This window comes from Spermophilus citellus, assembly GCF_964194105.1.
Source record: "Spermophilus citellus genome assembly, chromosome: 13".
In the NCBI taxonomy this organism is placed as follows: domain Eukaryota; kingdom Metazoa; phylum Chordata; class Mammalia; order Rodentia; family Sciuridae; genus Spermophilus; species Spermophilus citellus.
In genome coordinates, this window is record NC_138193.1 from 104,650,983 (window position 1) to 104,666,914 (window position 15,932).

Consider the following 15,932-nt stretch of genomic DNA (forward strand, 5'->3'; position numbering starts at 1 on the left):
TTCAGGGTCCTTTTCAAGATGTCATTTCATGACATCTGAAAATACAATAAATTTTTAAAATGTGATCACCAGTTACATCTGAATATGGAAAATGCCAGAAGTTTAGACCTCCAAAGCCTCTCACAGGAATTCTCCAGAAAGCAAAATGTTTTAGGATTGGAGGAGTAAACACAGGGCAGTTTTTCATTCTACCAGACAGAAGAAACACCCGTGATATGCAAACCACACCAAGGAGACATGAAGGCTGTAGGTGGATAATTAACGTGTGTTTAATGAAGGTGTGAATAGCCAATTTAACTGCAGGTCAAGGCATGTATCTTAATGGTAAGAGATGTGATAGTATAAAAGCATCTTGGGGAGAAGAGACAAGAGGATCTGGAAGCAACAGCACCTTCTTTGACTTCTTTACCTCCCTGCCTCTCAGCGCCCACCCTTCTCAGCCAGTTGGTCAGTTTCCTCACTGAGTCATTGATTCATCAACACGTTGATTGTGTCTCCAGTGGGAGAGGCATTGTGTGGCTGTGGAGGATAAGAACACAGATCTTTTCTCCAAATATCTCAGAGTTCAAAGCCAAGCAGGAAAACCATCCCAAAACACAAAGTGAGGAGTACATTTAAATCATCCATTCAGCAGAATTTTCTTGAACATGTCCTACGTACCAGGTACTGTTCTAGACCCTGGAAATATGATGTCAAAATGCAATAAATATGACCAAAGTCTTACATCTAGTCAATAAATTTCTCATTAGTTAGTTCTGATTATCTGGTTCTTCAGTTGAAAGGGGGATGAATCATGGACTTCTATAGGGATTTGGGCCAATTTTAAATGTGACCTAGGTCAAGCATTCCTTTTCCCATTTGAAAAGCAAGACAGACAGACCTACGTGAGCTTCTCCCAACTGTCACTCTCCACTTGGGAAGCTGATGCTTCTGGTTTTTTAATCCCCTAAAAATCTTCCGCATTCTGGCTCAGAAGGCAGAACTGTGCTCCCAGCACTAAGGGTCTGATTATTGTCTGGAAGAGGAAGTGACTTCAGTTCTATGTCAGGGAAGGAGGGAGAAATCACATGTCCATAAAGAACAACAGATTATGGAAGAAAATGAGCCAACCCATTTTTAAGCCTGGATGAAAGGGAGCATGACGGATTTGGTTTCTCCCACCCCGTTCCATCACCGCTAAACAGGACCACACAAGAGACATTTCTCATGGGAGGCTAGGAACCCTGCCAAGAGAAACAGTTCCCAGAGAGGGAGACAGGGGCTGAGGGTCCTGTTTCACAGCACCAGGGTAGTGTTGGTGTCAGAAGGAAGGTGCTCACCACGGCCCTCCAGCTCTCTGTGGTCACATCAAAGTCCAGTCTATTTGTATCAAACAATGTCACTTCAACTGTGTGGAGGGAGGAGCTGACCGTCTCTAACTCAGCACCACTTTGAGGCCACACTGTTGGAAAAATTTATTTTTAAGTACCTAAGAAATTTCTCTATTTAAAAAAAAAAATTGATGTGAAATCTTTCTCTTTTTGTTTTTAAGTAACCACCAACGGGATGTATTTTGGTTTTTCCAGCTGAGCTCTTTTAGCCCACTTAGTTTTAACTCTGTTTTCCTAAGATTTGCTAAGATGGGGCCATGTGACAGCTGAGATGAGAAGGCTTCTTTCCTGGCCACCAAGTACCGTCTTCTTTCAGACCGTTTTACACTTACACTCAGTAGTCTGGGTTCTCAGAATCTTGGTTACAGGCTTGTGCTTCTCCTCTTCTCCAAATAAATATCTCCATAAGAAATTCATTTAGCTTATGATTTTTGATACATTCATCAAAAAGAAGAAGAATGGAATTAATGGGTGTTTGATTTTTGTTTATCTTCTAGACTGTGCACATTTTTCTTGTGTTTTCTTTCTAACATTTTCCCCGCTTGGAAGCTGGAGTTCCGGAATTCTCTAGCTATAGTCTTCTTAGCTTATGGATTTTTAGTTTTCTGTTTAAGACATTCATATAACTTTGAGAAATCAGAAAAAAAAAAAAAAACTAAAATAGCTGGGCGCAGTGAGTGGCTCATGCCTGTAATCCCAGTGGCTTGGGAAGCTGAGGCAGGAGGATCATGATTTCAAAGCCAGCTTCTGCAAAAGTGCAGCACCAAGCAACTCAGTGAGACCTTGTCTCTAAATAAAATACAAAATAGGGCTGGGGATATGGCTCAGTGGTCAAGTGCCCCTGAGTTCAATCCCTGACACCAAAAAAGAAAGAAAGAAAAAGATACAATATAAAGTGATTCATATAGCAGGATAACATCATTCCTGAAAAAACTTACCCAGTGTGTGTGGAAAGGAAGGAAGGATACAGAGATAAAAGGGTTGATACATTTCATTTTCCTTTCTGTGCCCTGGGAAGTCTCTGCTTTCTATCCTGGCTGGTCTCCCTCCTGGCCTAGCTGCATTAATACAGCCACAACCCTCTTTTCACACAGTGACCTCATCATGGAGAACTTCTTCCTGTGGCCCCTGCTTTAGCCCTTCCCCGACATTTTCCTTTCCACTCTCTCCAGCCACATGCATCTCTTCCTTCTCTGAACCCTGACATGAACTTTAGTGCCTCCTTATTCACTGGCTAAAATCCTCTTATTCCTAGAAAGCATGATTTGGAAAGTGTCTAGACACCTGTGAAAGCCTATTATTGTTTTGTTTTGTTTTGTTTTAAGAAAGTTACCATACACTGATGACTGTCACCTTTCATTTCCCAGGAGAGTTTATCAATTTTTTAGGTTTTAGGCAGGATCTGGTGAGTAAGAGAGTCTAAAACTCTAGGTAGACGTTATTCCTTAAGGGTCTGGCTTGGAGCCTGTGGGTGTGGCAGATGGTGACAAGAGTGCCACCCTAGATCAGCCCTGCTGATGACCAGGCCTCTGAGCCCCCTGTCAGTACACCAGTGCTCATGATTTGTGGATTCCACCCTTTACCCCCCAGAAGAACACTAGCGACTGGTAACACACCCTTTTGTGGGATCAGCCCTTTGTACTCCCACAAAGATTAGTGAAAACAGGGGTTGGATCTGAGGAGGCTCAGCCCTACAGTTCTAGTCTCAGCCCTCCCCTAGTGACATCTGCTGAGAGTAGTCAGCATCTTAGCATTTGAACACTTGAAAATAGACTTTATGAGGTGACACCTCCTATCCTCAGCACCTTCTCTGCTTTCCATGGAGAGACTAACTTCCTCACCAGCCTTGGTAGCTAACCTGTTTTATAGCATCTTCTGAGAGAAATAAAACCCAGTGTTGCCTGCCTTTCAGCCCCTACCCACCAGCCCGAACAAAGTGCCCCTGGGAGAAAAACCTATAGGTTCTGGAGACACAATCAAGTGGGAAATCAATAAAGAGCCGGGGAGTGCTTGGTGCTATTAGAATATGACCTTCGATTAGATAAGCTTGAAGGTATCACATTTTTTGTAACAGTCACAATCAAGACAAAGATAAAGAGAGCAGGTGCCTTTTTTTTTGGGGGGGGGGGGACAGGGGCTACTGGGGACTGAGTCCAAGGGTGTGTAACCACTGAGGCACATCCCCAGCCATTTTTTGCATTTTGTTTAGAGTTAGGGTCTCACTGAGTTACTTGGGGCCTTGCTAAGCCTCTAAGGCTGACTTTGAACTCACTATTCTCCTGCCTCAGTCTACCAGGCTGCTGGGAATACAGGCACGTGCCACCACACCTGGAAAGAGAGCAGGTGTCTTTAAAATGAACTCCCTGCATGTCTTTGCCAAAACTCTTGTTCACGTTCGATGGGAAGTCTCAGTGCTTTCTCCATGTCAGTCTGTTCTGGAATGATGTGCTGTGGACATGACCCCAAAGGGTTAATTACCCAATTTGTTAATTTGTTTCTATGAAAGTAGGAAGGAGAATGTTTTTTTCTTTCTCTGCTCAGATTCATAGATTTTTAATCATAAAAGAAATATCCTGTAGCTTCTCCTGTTAAAAGCAGACCCAAGTTAGCATTTTAGTTTGACAAGACGAAAGAGTCATGGCATTGGGTGGTGGTGAAGGCTGTGTAATGTTACAAATACCACTGAGCTGTACACTTGGACATGATCAAGTGGTAAATTGTATGTCATCTTGCCACAATTTAAAAAAATAGTTTTAATGCAAAAAATAATAAAAAGACAATAAGAAAGGTTAGCCCTAAAAGACAATGTCACTGCTTCTACTACTCAGTACCTATAACAGGTGTGCAAAAAATGTATTCTATGTAAATAGACAAGTGAATACCCACTGGATTCAGCATGCTAGGGTTAACTGGTGCAGAAAGATGGTGATGTTGTGAACTCGGTCTGGGCCAACACGGTGCTACTTGTCCATTCTAGCACTTTCTGTGGTAGGAGTAACCATCACACCTGCAGGAATGAGGCCCAGTGGGTACACTGACCTCCGACCCCCTTTCACAGCTGTTTGTAACCACCAGCCCTCTGTGTCTCTTCCTTTCCTTGCTGTGTAGATGCCCAGCCCACGGAAGGAGAGAGGGAAATATGGAACCAGATCAGCGCTGTCCTCCAGGATTCCGAGAGCATCCTCGCAGACCTGCAGGCTTACAAAGGCGCAGGGCCGGAGATCCGAGACGTATGCCAACAATAATGTAGAACGGATGACACCCGGGGAGGGGAGGGGAACCACATGCAGCACACACACATGCGCACATGCACAGGTTAAGTAATAACCCTAATATTTCCTAGAGTACCAGAGGAACAACGTACTTGTTCCTTTGATTCCAGTCCATTCACAGTTGCGCACAGTGCTGGGGACCAAGTGCAATTTTAGCCATTCTCTACCCAAACCTACAGTTGGTATGGCAGGACTCACACTTGAGCAGTAACATCAGTGGATGACTCCATGTAAGGGAAACGTACACATAAAGTCTATGAAGACACTTGAATTGCACGTTAGGAGGTCTGAGACTATATGTACTTTCAACATTTTGGGATGATTTTGGCAGGTTTCATCAATGTCACACACAGCAGCCACAAAACACCATGTGGAAGTGGACCGAAGGTCTGTCATCTTAGGAACTGCTGGGATTTTTTGTTGTTGTTTTTTTTAAAGGAGAAACAAAACAACAAAGTAAAAAAGAAAATAACCAGTGTGGATTTTCAGACTTCATAATGCCTCCAAGGCAAGGAGCTTCCAATTCTTTTACTTGAAAGCATCAGAGATTTGGGCCTTTGCTTTGTTTTGTTTGACCTGGGGTCTCACTGTGTTGCCTAGGCTGGCCACGGACTCCTGGGCTCAAGTGGTCCTCCCACCCCAGTCTCTAGAGTAGCTGGGACACAGGTGTGCACCACCACGTTAGTTTTGGGGAAACATTAACATGTGTGCACACACACATATGCACACCCACGCATGTGCACACACATATATTACTGCCACTGCCACCATTCCTCTGAAAAGAACTCCATTGTCCTCATACTCCTCAAGCTGCTGAAACTCAGACAAGATAGCCTTGCTCAGAAAGCAACAGGCTATTAAGATAGGGTTTTTCTACTTAGGGGTCACCATTTAATTTAGGTGATCTAGGTAATGTTACAGTCTGGCAGGAAGAGAATGCATATTATAGAGAAAAGAAAATACCCAAGAATTTGTACTTTATAGTAAATACTAACTCTACTTTAGAAGAATCAGTGATACTGGAGAGGGCTGATCCAACTCAGATATGCTTTTTAAATTTAGTTCAAAATAACAACAAAAAAAGAATGAAGCAAGATCTACCTGTAGAACCATTTGTTTTATGTTCAAGTGCTAAAATTTTCTTTCAAAATGAGTGTCTTGGGGGATAGTCCATTGAGTCATTGTCAACTTAGGAGTACACATTCACAAAGTATAGCAGGGATTGCATTTTTTTAGATTAAAACATTTTTCCATATTATGGCATTTTGATGTAGTGCTTATTACTTCTTTTTTTTTTAACAAACTTTTCTACCATGTCTTTTGGTAGGCAATTCAAAACCCCAACGACATTCAGCTTCAAGAAAAAGCTTGGAACGCAGTGTGTCCTCTGGTTGTGAGACTAAAGAGATTTTATGAGTTTTCTATACGCCTAGGTGAGTGTTTCTTTTTTATGTGCCACGTGAAGTTCTATTTTGCTACTTGAAAATTTAGCAGGAATAGCTTTTCATATTCAACCACCTACTAGGTCTTATGAAAGTCATTCATGAACTACAACTCTGGTCATGTCTTTTAACGTACCCCAGAGTTTCTTCCCCTAAACATTCGCACCTAGAGAGTGTGTCTTTCTCTACTGGCACATTAAAGTGGACTTTGTGTTGTCTGTGATCATCTATGTCCAACTTTTCATAGTTTCCTGTTGGATAATCTCATCTTTGAATAGCGGTGAAGTTGGAAGATACAGGTTCTCTGCTAACCCCAAAAGAACTTAGTTGCCTAGACTCATGTTAAAAGTTTAATAAAGTAAAATACAAGGAAACAAACATGTAGTCCTGTCCTTTAGCATTAAAAGCAAACAAACAACACACACACACACACACACACACACACACACACACACACCTGAATGGGTACCTGGCTCTGCAGAACAAGAGTAAGACCAAGTTCTGATTGATAGAAGGCTCAGGGTGACCAACAATATGATGTCATCATGGTCCCCAACAGTAAAGCTGTATGAGGTTTCATTAGTTAATATAGTATTTCTAGAATGAAAAGGGCAGTAAGCATGTTCTACTTTACTTTTGCTATAAAATGAATGCCACATTTCAAGCAGAAGTTAGAAATCGAAACATTCTGGGGAAATAATGGTCCTGGTGTTGAGAGGACTAGAAGCTGAGACCCAGGGAAGGAGATTTCCATAGACTCTCAATTTTTTTCTTCTGTTTTCTTAACACATATATTTAGATCCAATGAACTGAATCCCAAGGAGCCCGGTTTCGGCTCAAGAGAAGGAAAAAAGTCCATCAGTTAGACCAGGCCATGGCATAACTGGCTGCTTCCCCAAACAGTGTATTTCCACGGTGGGGGAACATTTAGGAAAGGCTAGAGGCATCCCTGTAAAGAGGCTGTAAAAGACATGTAAGGACTATGTAGAGACAGCGCTGTCAAATTCTTCTGTAAAATGCCAAATAGTAAACATTTGAGTCTTGTGTTTTTTGCAACTACTTAAACTCTGCCTTTTTTTTTTTTTTTTGGTACCAGTGATTTATCCAAGGGGCACTTAACCACTGAACCACATCCCCAGCCCTTTTTTTTTTTTTTCCAAGACAGTGTCTTGCTAAGTTGCTTACGGTCTCACTAAGTTGCTCAGGCTGGCTTTGAACTTGTGATCCTCCTGCCTTAGCCTCCCATGTCACTAGGATTACAAGTGTGTGCCACCATGCCCAGCTTAAACTCTTAATTTATAACACAAAGTAGCCTTAGTCAACTCAGGAAGGTATGACCATATCTATCTTGTAATTAAAGTTTTTTTTTTTTTTTTACAAAAACAAGCAATGAACTAGATTCAGCATTTAGACCATAGTTTTCAATCCCTGCTACAGAGGATTGATTTTTAAATGTCTTTATGCTGATATATATAGTTTTACATATGTATGTATATGCATATATACACATACATGTACATATGTTGTATGTGTGTATGTGTGAATAAAATTCTTGTGAATAAGCTAGAATATAGGTGCAGAAAAAAGCTAGAATATGCACAGAATTCTTTCTCTGTAGAGCAGGTAAATCTAACCCATGTGTTCAAAGCTGCTGTCACATTGCCTCCCGTGTGACAAATGGTTCTCATGAGCATGACCTGAAAACACGTATCTGTGGTCTTCTAACAGCGTCAGGAAATGGAAGTATTAAATATGTGAGCTGAGCTTAGAGAGACTCTTACAACCTATGTGGCCGTGGGCGTTCTGAGTGCAGGTGGCCTGCTGAGCCACGGAAGGCCCCTCTGTGACATCACATGCATCTCATCTCACACTGACAGGGGGAAGACATGGAGAGGAAGCACCCACCCAGGCTGTCTCTGAGACTGTCAGCTGGGGATGACAATTGTGCTTTTTTGAGGTATATCTCTGGGCCACCAAAAAATATTTATATTTATCCCTTTGACTTTCAGAAAAAGCTCTTCAGAGTTTATTGGAATCCCTGACTTGTCCGCCCTACACACCAACCCAGCACCTGGAACGGGAACAGGCCCTGGCAAAGGAGTTTGCAGAAATTTTACATTTTACCCTTCGATTTGATGAGCTGAAGGTTAGGCCAAGTGTGTGTGATAGGGACACAGGCTGGCACTGAGTACCTGCCACTTCTGCTGGCGGGGGTGGGGTGGGGAGTGAAACACAGCTCCTTCCCCAGAGACATGTGCTGTGGCAAGTGTTTGCATTCCATGTGGTAAAAGTAATTTAAGATGATGATTTATATATGGAAATTCAAAATCTGCCAAATGAAATAAGAGAAAACCTTTTCAAGTGTCTGTTCTTTATTGAGAACAAATATACTTTCCCTGAAATCTAGCCCACAGTACAAACAGGGTGTATTTTAGAATAATGAAGTTCCTGGTCCTTATTTTAACCAGAAGTTCTGACTCTTGAATAACAAAGAGAATTCCTGGCACATTTATGAAACCCAGTGTCTGGGCTCCTGACACTCATCCCTGCCTGATGCCAAGGGATGACCATCTTTCCTCTCTTCTGAATTTCAGATGAGAAACCCAGCCATTCAGAATGACTTTAGCTACTACAGAAGGACAATAAGTCGCAACCGCATCAACAACATGCATGTGAGTCCTTGGGCCTCCCTGGCCTTTGCCACCTGATCTGAGCGTCTTTGGCTCTCCTCAACAGGGAGGGCAGGAGAGAAGAGGGTCCTTGCCTGTCATTCCCCTTCCAGAAGAGAGTGTTGGAGGATTTTGACTTTATCTTTATAATTGCATCTTCTCTTCTTATTTTCATCAGCTAGACATTGAGAATGAAGTTAATAACGAGATGGCCAATCGAATGTCCCTCTTCTATGCAGAAGCTACCCCAATGCTGAAAACCCTTAGCAATGCCACAATGCACTTTGTCTCCGAAGTAAGTGAAGTTCAGCCACAGGTGTTTTTTTTTTTCTTTCTTAATTGTGCATAAAGCTGCTAACAGGGCTGACATACATTTGTGTCTTTCTTTAGAACAAAACCCTGCCAATAGAGAACACCACAGACTGCCTCAGCACTATGACAAGTGTTTGTAAAGTCATGCTGGAAACTCCGTAAGTGAAATCAGAGGTCACTTCATGGTTGACCGTTTGCAGAGCTGGGGCCTGTTGAGATGATGCTGATGAGGACATGTACCACTTGAGTCAGCATGTTACAATTTATGGGTATATTATCTGCTTCAATTTCATAGAGCACTCGGTGGTACATGTAATCATGTACATTTTGCAGATTAAGCAACTGAGGCCCAAATTGCTTGATTGACTTCCCCAAGGTGGCATTCCTTCTTAGAAGGCAGAACCACCACTCAAAGATGCTGTAGAAGATATGTAAGCACCAAATTAATGGAGGGCTAGATGGATAGCAGTCCTAAACACTGCAGAGATATGAGAAGCAAGAATAGAAGTAAGGTTGTCATAATAGCGGTAATAGATCTCACCCTCTCCCTGATTCTGTCTCTGTCTCTCTCTTTTACTCTCCCTCTATCCCCTCAATTTCTTTGTATCTAAGCTAGTTACTAGGTGATAGGCTTAAAAATGGTTGAGTTATTGAGGATGAAGAAACAAAGGTGTGGGGAAATCTGTACTTAAAATTCTGTAGTACACTTACGTCTGTACCCCATGCTGTGCCTATGATTGAGTGACCTGACCTCCCTGGGTCTTCCTTGGTTTCCTCATCTAATGAAGACCAAACATCATGTACTGTGCAGAGTGTTTGGGAGGCCAAAGGTGTCAAGGCTCCTTTATCAAATTTGATGTCTGTTCAAATGTAAGAGAGCATTAATTTCATATATTTCACTTATATCAAAGTTGAGATTTTTTTCAAGACAGAAGTAGTAATCATTCTCATAGTGGGGCCAATTCATAATGCAATAGATGTTAAGGAAGTCTCTAGAATTGGCCTGAATCATTTCACTCACCTGAATCATTTCACTCACCTATCAAAATAAGTGGACAAAATTCAGACTCCACAAATACTCTCAGATCAGTAAGTAGCACATAATTTCTTTGAGATCTCTTTGCCAGTCCTGTTCAATCTGCAGCCTGTGTCTTAACAAAGGAAGTTACTCTGACGGGGGACACAAGATCTGCTCTGTAGAAATGAGCTTGACCCTTTTGCCCTGTGATGAAGCTATTGTTCTCTATAACCTTGAACAGCCAGAGGGACCTGCTCTAAAATATTCAAGATGAATGGATGAGGGAGTGGCATAACTGATGAGCTGGCTGCTGAAGGGCAGAAGAGAAGAGAATTTACTGTTCTCCAATTTCCCTTATTTTTGTACTGAATTGCCAGTTGGATATATTCAAGAATTATCATCAGAGTCTCTTTCGAGAGCATGCTAACTGCTTGTTGCAGGCCTGGGGTTGTTCTCCATAGAGCATTAGTAGAGTAGCCAGTTGTGAATTCCAAAGGGCTCAGGCTCCGCTGAGGAAGTGACGCCATTGCCACGTCTTCTCTCTTGCAGGGAGTACAGGAGTAGGTTTACGAGCGAAGAAACACTGATGTTCTGCATGAGGGTGATGGTAGGGGTTATCATCCTCTATGACCATGTGCACCCCGTGGGAGCCTTCTGCAAGACATCCAAGATCGATGTAAGAATATCTGGCAATGTTCTTTTCCAATAAGAGCCCACGAGTGTTGCCAAACAGACTCCACTTCTCTCCTTCTGGCCTCCATCCCCCACGGAGAGTGGCCTCTCGGAGTTCCAAGCCCTTGGGGCGGTTCCCCTCAGAGCAAGAGGCCACTCTTGCTCATGCTCATGTGTTTAGGACAATCTCAAAAGTGGAGCAAGGATGCTGAGATGTTGATCAGTCCCTTGGCTAAAAGCACACTAAGGACACAGGTGACCTGTCCCTTATCTGCATGCTGCCCCTTCACTGACCCCATGTGCCCCACCAATACAATTTTTTTCTATCGCAGATGCACTAATGTGAAAAGAATTGGGAGATGCTGGATTGCAAGAGCTCATGGTTAAACGCCAAATGGCCCAGTTTCCTCTCCCATCACTCACTCCCTACCTGCGGCCCCTCCCAAATTCCCTGCTGTTTCTAGTTATTTCAATATGCATCATCCATTTTCCTTGCAAGAGGACCCTTCTTTTCCTCTTTGCTTGGTGGATTCCATTCAGGTACTCTTTAACTCTCCCCTTATCCAGGGACACATTTCTTATGCCCTGCGTGGATAGAGTCTGCCTTCTCCAGTGGTCCTCAGAGCACTCACCAGTTTGTATTTTCTGACCCTCCCACAAACTCCACATTTGGGGGCAAGGACGGGGCTCATGATCTATATACCTAAAATCTGCTTCATTGTCTTGCACTGTATCTGGCACATAGCACCTGCCACTCAAATAGATGTTCCACCGGTTTTTACTGAATGAATGAATGATCATTGATTTAAATGGGTGTGCAGGTGTTTAAGTGCAGAGTACATCCTGTTGGTCCTAACGTACTGTGATGTGGGTGGCGCCTGGTGTTCACCCATCTACACAAAATGGCCTGTTTACTGCACCGCACTGTTGAGAGAAAGCTTGCAGGCCAGAAGGGCCACAGGTCTGAAGAATACAAGGAAAATCGTCAACAAAATATGGAACTTGGATTACTCACTTACAGGTCTGGGTTCCTAGGCATGGTTCTTTATAAAACTTTCATGATACTTATTATAATCATAACTATTTGATAAGAAAATAAATATTTATTACAAGAAATTTAAAATATTGGAAACCAAAATATAGAAAATTTAATGTATCTGTAATAATTACACCATAGACAGAAGACCATTGTAAATATGTTAGCATACATATGTCCCTTCTTTGTGTGTTTGTGTAAACTTAGCAAATTAGGACTTGGATATGCAATTTTAAACCATATTCAATCTGCATAACAGTATATTATGGGCATTTTTTATACCAATAAATATGTTCTTTGTAAAGCCTTAATATTTTCATACTACATATTGAATATAAATAACTCTCTGAATAACTCTATAAATATCATTTGACTATGGACTGAGTTTATTACCTGGTACTTATAAGACATTCTTCCCTAGCCATTTGTTAACTTGTCAGAGAGTCAACAGTTACAAATATGCTGGCTACAATTATGCCTTGTATCCCTAACCTTTGAAAGGCTTGGCTTTACATGTCTTACTGAGTCCTTCTGTCGAGGTTGTAAACAGTGTGTAATGTCGATCTTTACAGTTAGTCTTGGTAAAGTCTATCTGTTCATGCAGGTTAAGAAAGCCTCGTTCAGAATGAACTTTGTATGTGCCTCTAAGAAAGTTTCAGGTTTACTGAGCACAGCACATACTTGAGTGGGTCATTTTCTTTGACGTCATAAAAGGTCCTTATTCTAGGCACCAATCTGTTTCTAACTCAGCAGTTATAGGGACTGGGTTTATAAGTTCTAGTGTATCGGCATCAAGTCTGAGGCCCTGGAAGAGGTCCTGAGTGTGTACGCATAAAGAGCATGCCCCTGTTTGCAGAATAGATGTGCAGAGAGTTTCAGAAGCCCAGGTGGGGGAGAAACCCATTCTGTGTGGGGGCAAAGAAGAAGGTAACATTTGAGGTGGTCCTTGAAAGAGATGTAGGATTTTCCCAATGGACAGCGGGGAGGAAAGGTCCTCCAGGGAGGAGAATTATCAGAACAAAATGACCAAGACCCCAAGGGGATGAACCAGTTAGAGAATAAATGTTAATCAGGTGCTAGGAAAGGTGGTTGGGGTAAAATGGTGTTTTCAAATGATTTCCTTAGGATCTTGTGATGCAAACCCATAAGAAATCACTCCTAACCCCATCCCTAGCCAGGTTTCACCCATAATTCCAGACCCAGACCCATAATTCCAGAACAGCATCTTGTTCTTCCCAAGGACATCTGAAACGTGGCCAGTCCAAAACCAAAGATTCTCATTTCCTAACAAGCCTGTTCCCCGTTCTGAGTTCCTGCCATGTGTTTCCTCATTCTCCCGCCCAGTGTAGCCATTAGCCTAGAACTGTCATCCCTGGAATTGTCTTCTTCCCTGGTCTTCACCCTCAGATGTGGTCAGTCAGGTTGGTCCTCCTGTCCATCTCCGTCTGCTCTCCAGGCCTGCTGCTATGTCCAACTTCAGACTCTCAGAGGCTCTCGTTCCTGCTTCTTTCTGGTCCTTTTCCATATTAACCACATTTCTGCTAATGATATTTTCCACAAGTAAAAGCCCCGGGGTTCCTAATGTACTTCGAACCCACCCTGCGTCTTGCTCTGTGTCTCCAACAGCATCTTGTTCTTCACACCCTCACCTCTCATCATCCTGAAACAGACCTAGAAATTTCTCAAGAGTATCCACCGCTTTCTACATCTGTTTTGTCACTGCCGCTGGGGGGTTTTACAAGAACACTCCTCACACCATGACGATGGGCTATCTCTCTGTCTTCCCATAGACCCTGAGCTTTAACAGAGAGACCAAATGTCTTGTCTCCAGGATTGGAGTGGCACATAACTGGCATGATTACAGCCAGTCCTGTAACCCTGGCACACATCTCTAATTAACCATGACATTTTTTTCTTGATGAACCTGTAAGTGACCCCCAAATGACTCCAACCCTGTGTCCTGACTGCCTCCATCAATTTATATGGCCGATCAGTCCTTTATGATAAAACGTTTAACATGCCAGGATTATGCCCACCGAAAAAGTTTATAAGTGACCTTTCATTAAAAAAAAAAAAAAGAACTTGGATAATAACCAAATCTGGTACATATAGGGCACAAACTTAGGAGTTTAAAATGAGTGATTGTTTTTGCAGATAGATTCTTTCTTTGCCAAATAAAGAAGAAGCTACAGGATATGCATAATTTAAGATGACCTATATAAATTTAGTTTTCATGCACTGCCCAAATTATAAATAACTTATTCCAAGGGCACAAAAACTGAAGAAACTTGCCCAAGTTCATGCAAATACTAAACAACCAAGAATGGCAGAAATCCAAGTGTCCACCTTCATTGGTTGATAATCTTAACAATCAGCCTTAACCGTCTTCTCAAATGTGATTAAGACAGAGACTTGGAGCTCCAGAAGCTCCCTGTTCAGTGAAGGAGACAATTTAACTTGGTCACTAAATCCTCCAAGGTTCTGTGATTGGGAATGCATGGGCCGTGGTTCTCACTACCTGGTGAGGACAGTAAGGTCAGAAGAAGCTTCTTGGGGTTGGAGAATTTCAGTTGGCATCCCCCCCCTCAAAAAAATGTTAAGGTTTTGCCATTTAAACAACTGGGGAGAAAGCATTCTGGAGACATTAAATCAGGTTTATAAAATCAATTAGTAAATCTCCACTGAGAACTGAGTAGAGGCACTTGTATCCTTGCACTTGGCTATGAATATAAGACAAAAAGAAAAACCAAAGTCTTGAGTATTTGTCCCCCAAAGTAAGTAAAATGTACAACTGCAGTATAGTGTAAAAGTTAATAATGGCTACAATCCTTCAGAACTCTCTAGAAGCCCAGGAGCAACTAACTCACCAGCACTAGGAGTTGGGAAGCCTGTTGATCATTTTTGTTTGATTTCTGTGAGATGATGATGGATGGGCAGAGTTACTAGGATATTAACAATGCACTGTGCTTTCTCCTAGATGAAAGGCTGCATAAAGGTGTTGAAGGAACAGGCCCCAGACAGTGTGGAGGGGCTGCTGAACGCCCTCAGGTGAGCCAGCCCTGGGGAGGACTGACATGGGGCAGCCACCCCTCCAGATCTGTTTCAAATGTGGACGCTGCTGGGGACAAAGGGCTGGAGCACTGAGCTTACCTCCTTGCATATTTTAACACATTTAATCTTCCCAACAACAACCTCTTGGGCAGCACCATTTTATCATTCCCTTTTTGGAGGGGAAAATGAAATTTAAAGGAGTCAAATTACTTGCAAACTTCACACAGCACGTGAACAAGCTAGGCTCTAATCCCAGATCTGGGTGACCCCACAGATCATGGGCCTGACTATTGGCTGGTCATCTTATGGTTAGTGGGGCTCCTCAGAGGGAGAGTCTCTGGGTCCCCCTTCCCTCCTCTCCAGCGGTTCCCCCACCTGGCTGCAGACAAGGCTGCTGTGGGTTGTGTCTGAAAACACTGATGCTCCCAGTCTGAGCCAGACTGCGTGAGTCAGATCTCTGGGCCAGAGGCTCAGGCATCTCTTTTGTTTATTTGTGTTTGTTTGCTTGCTTGTTCTAAAGCTCCCCAGGTGGTTGACAATGTGCAGCTGCAGAACTGAGAACACCACTAAGTATTTGCCCAGCTGTAGCTCATTCCAGCTGCTCACTGCTAACAAGTAATGCCCCAACACCTCTTCTGTCCCAAGGACACGTCTGTTTAGTACCCTTCAGGGACGGGAGTCTCATTTTTTAGCCGTGGCACCTCTACAGGAGTTCATTGACTCCTGCCACCATGCAAATCATCCCAGTCCCGGATTGCCATCAGGAAGGCTTATGCTCCCTGCTGCCTTTTCTTTAATTTCCCTAATTCCACTTACGTACATACAGCAAGTGTTCAGAAGCCGAAGTGGAAGGGATCAGGGCTCTTCCATCTGTGTATAGTGCTCATGTTTTATGCCCCAATCACATTGTGCCATTTAATCATCCCAACTCAAAGACACAAGGCTGACCTATTCTCCTCATTTAATAAATGAGCAAACTGAGACACACTTACAATGACACTGATGTTGGTGCTATTTTTCTGAGTTGCTCAGTCAGAACCCATCATTCTTCAAAGTACATGTATTGATAGAGAGCCCTTCCAATTCCACG

The 15,932-nt window shown here is 42.7% G+C and overlaps 1 protein-coding gene across 1 annotated transcript in view; it reads left to right on the forward strand.

The window, feature by feature from the left end:
* Positions 1-15,932, forward strand: part of CYRIA (CYFIP related Rac1 interactor A) — a 100,248-nt gene that overhangs the window by 79,904 nt on the left and 4,412 nt on the right. The window contains exons 4-11 of the mRNA XM_081264128.1: positions 4,479-4,600; positions 5,970-6,075; positions 8,094-8,230; positions 8,679-8,756; positions 8,932-9,048; positions 9,144-9,223; positions 10,633-10,759; positions 14,769-14,839. Of these exons, the coding sequence (XP_081120254.1) occupies positions 4,479-4,600; positions 5,970-6,075; positions 8,094-8,230; positions 8,679-8,756; positions 8,932-9,048; positions 9,144-9,223; positions 10,633-10,759; positions 14,769-14,839 (838 nt within the window). The remainder of the gene's footprint in view (positions 1-4,478; positions 4,601-5,969; positions 6,076-8,093; positions 8,231-8,678; positions 8,757-8,931; positions 9,049-9,143; positions 9,224-10,632; positions 10,760-14,768; positions 14,840-15,932) is intronic.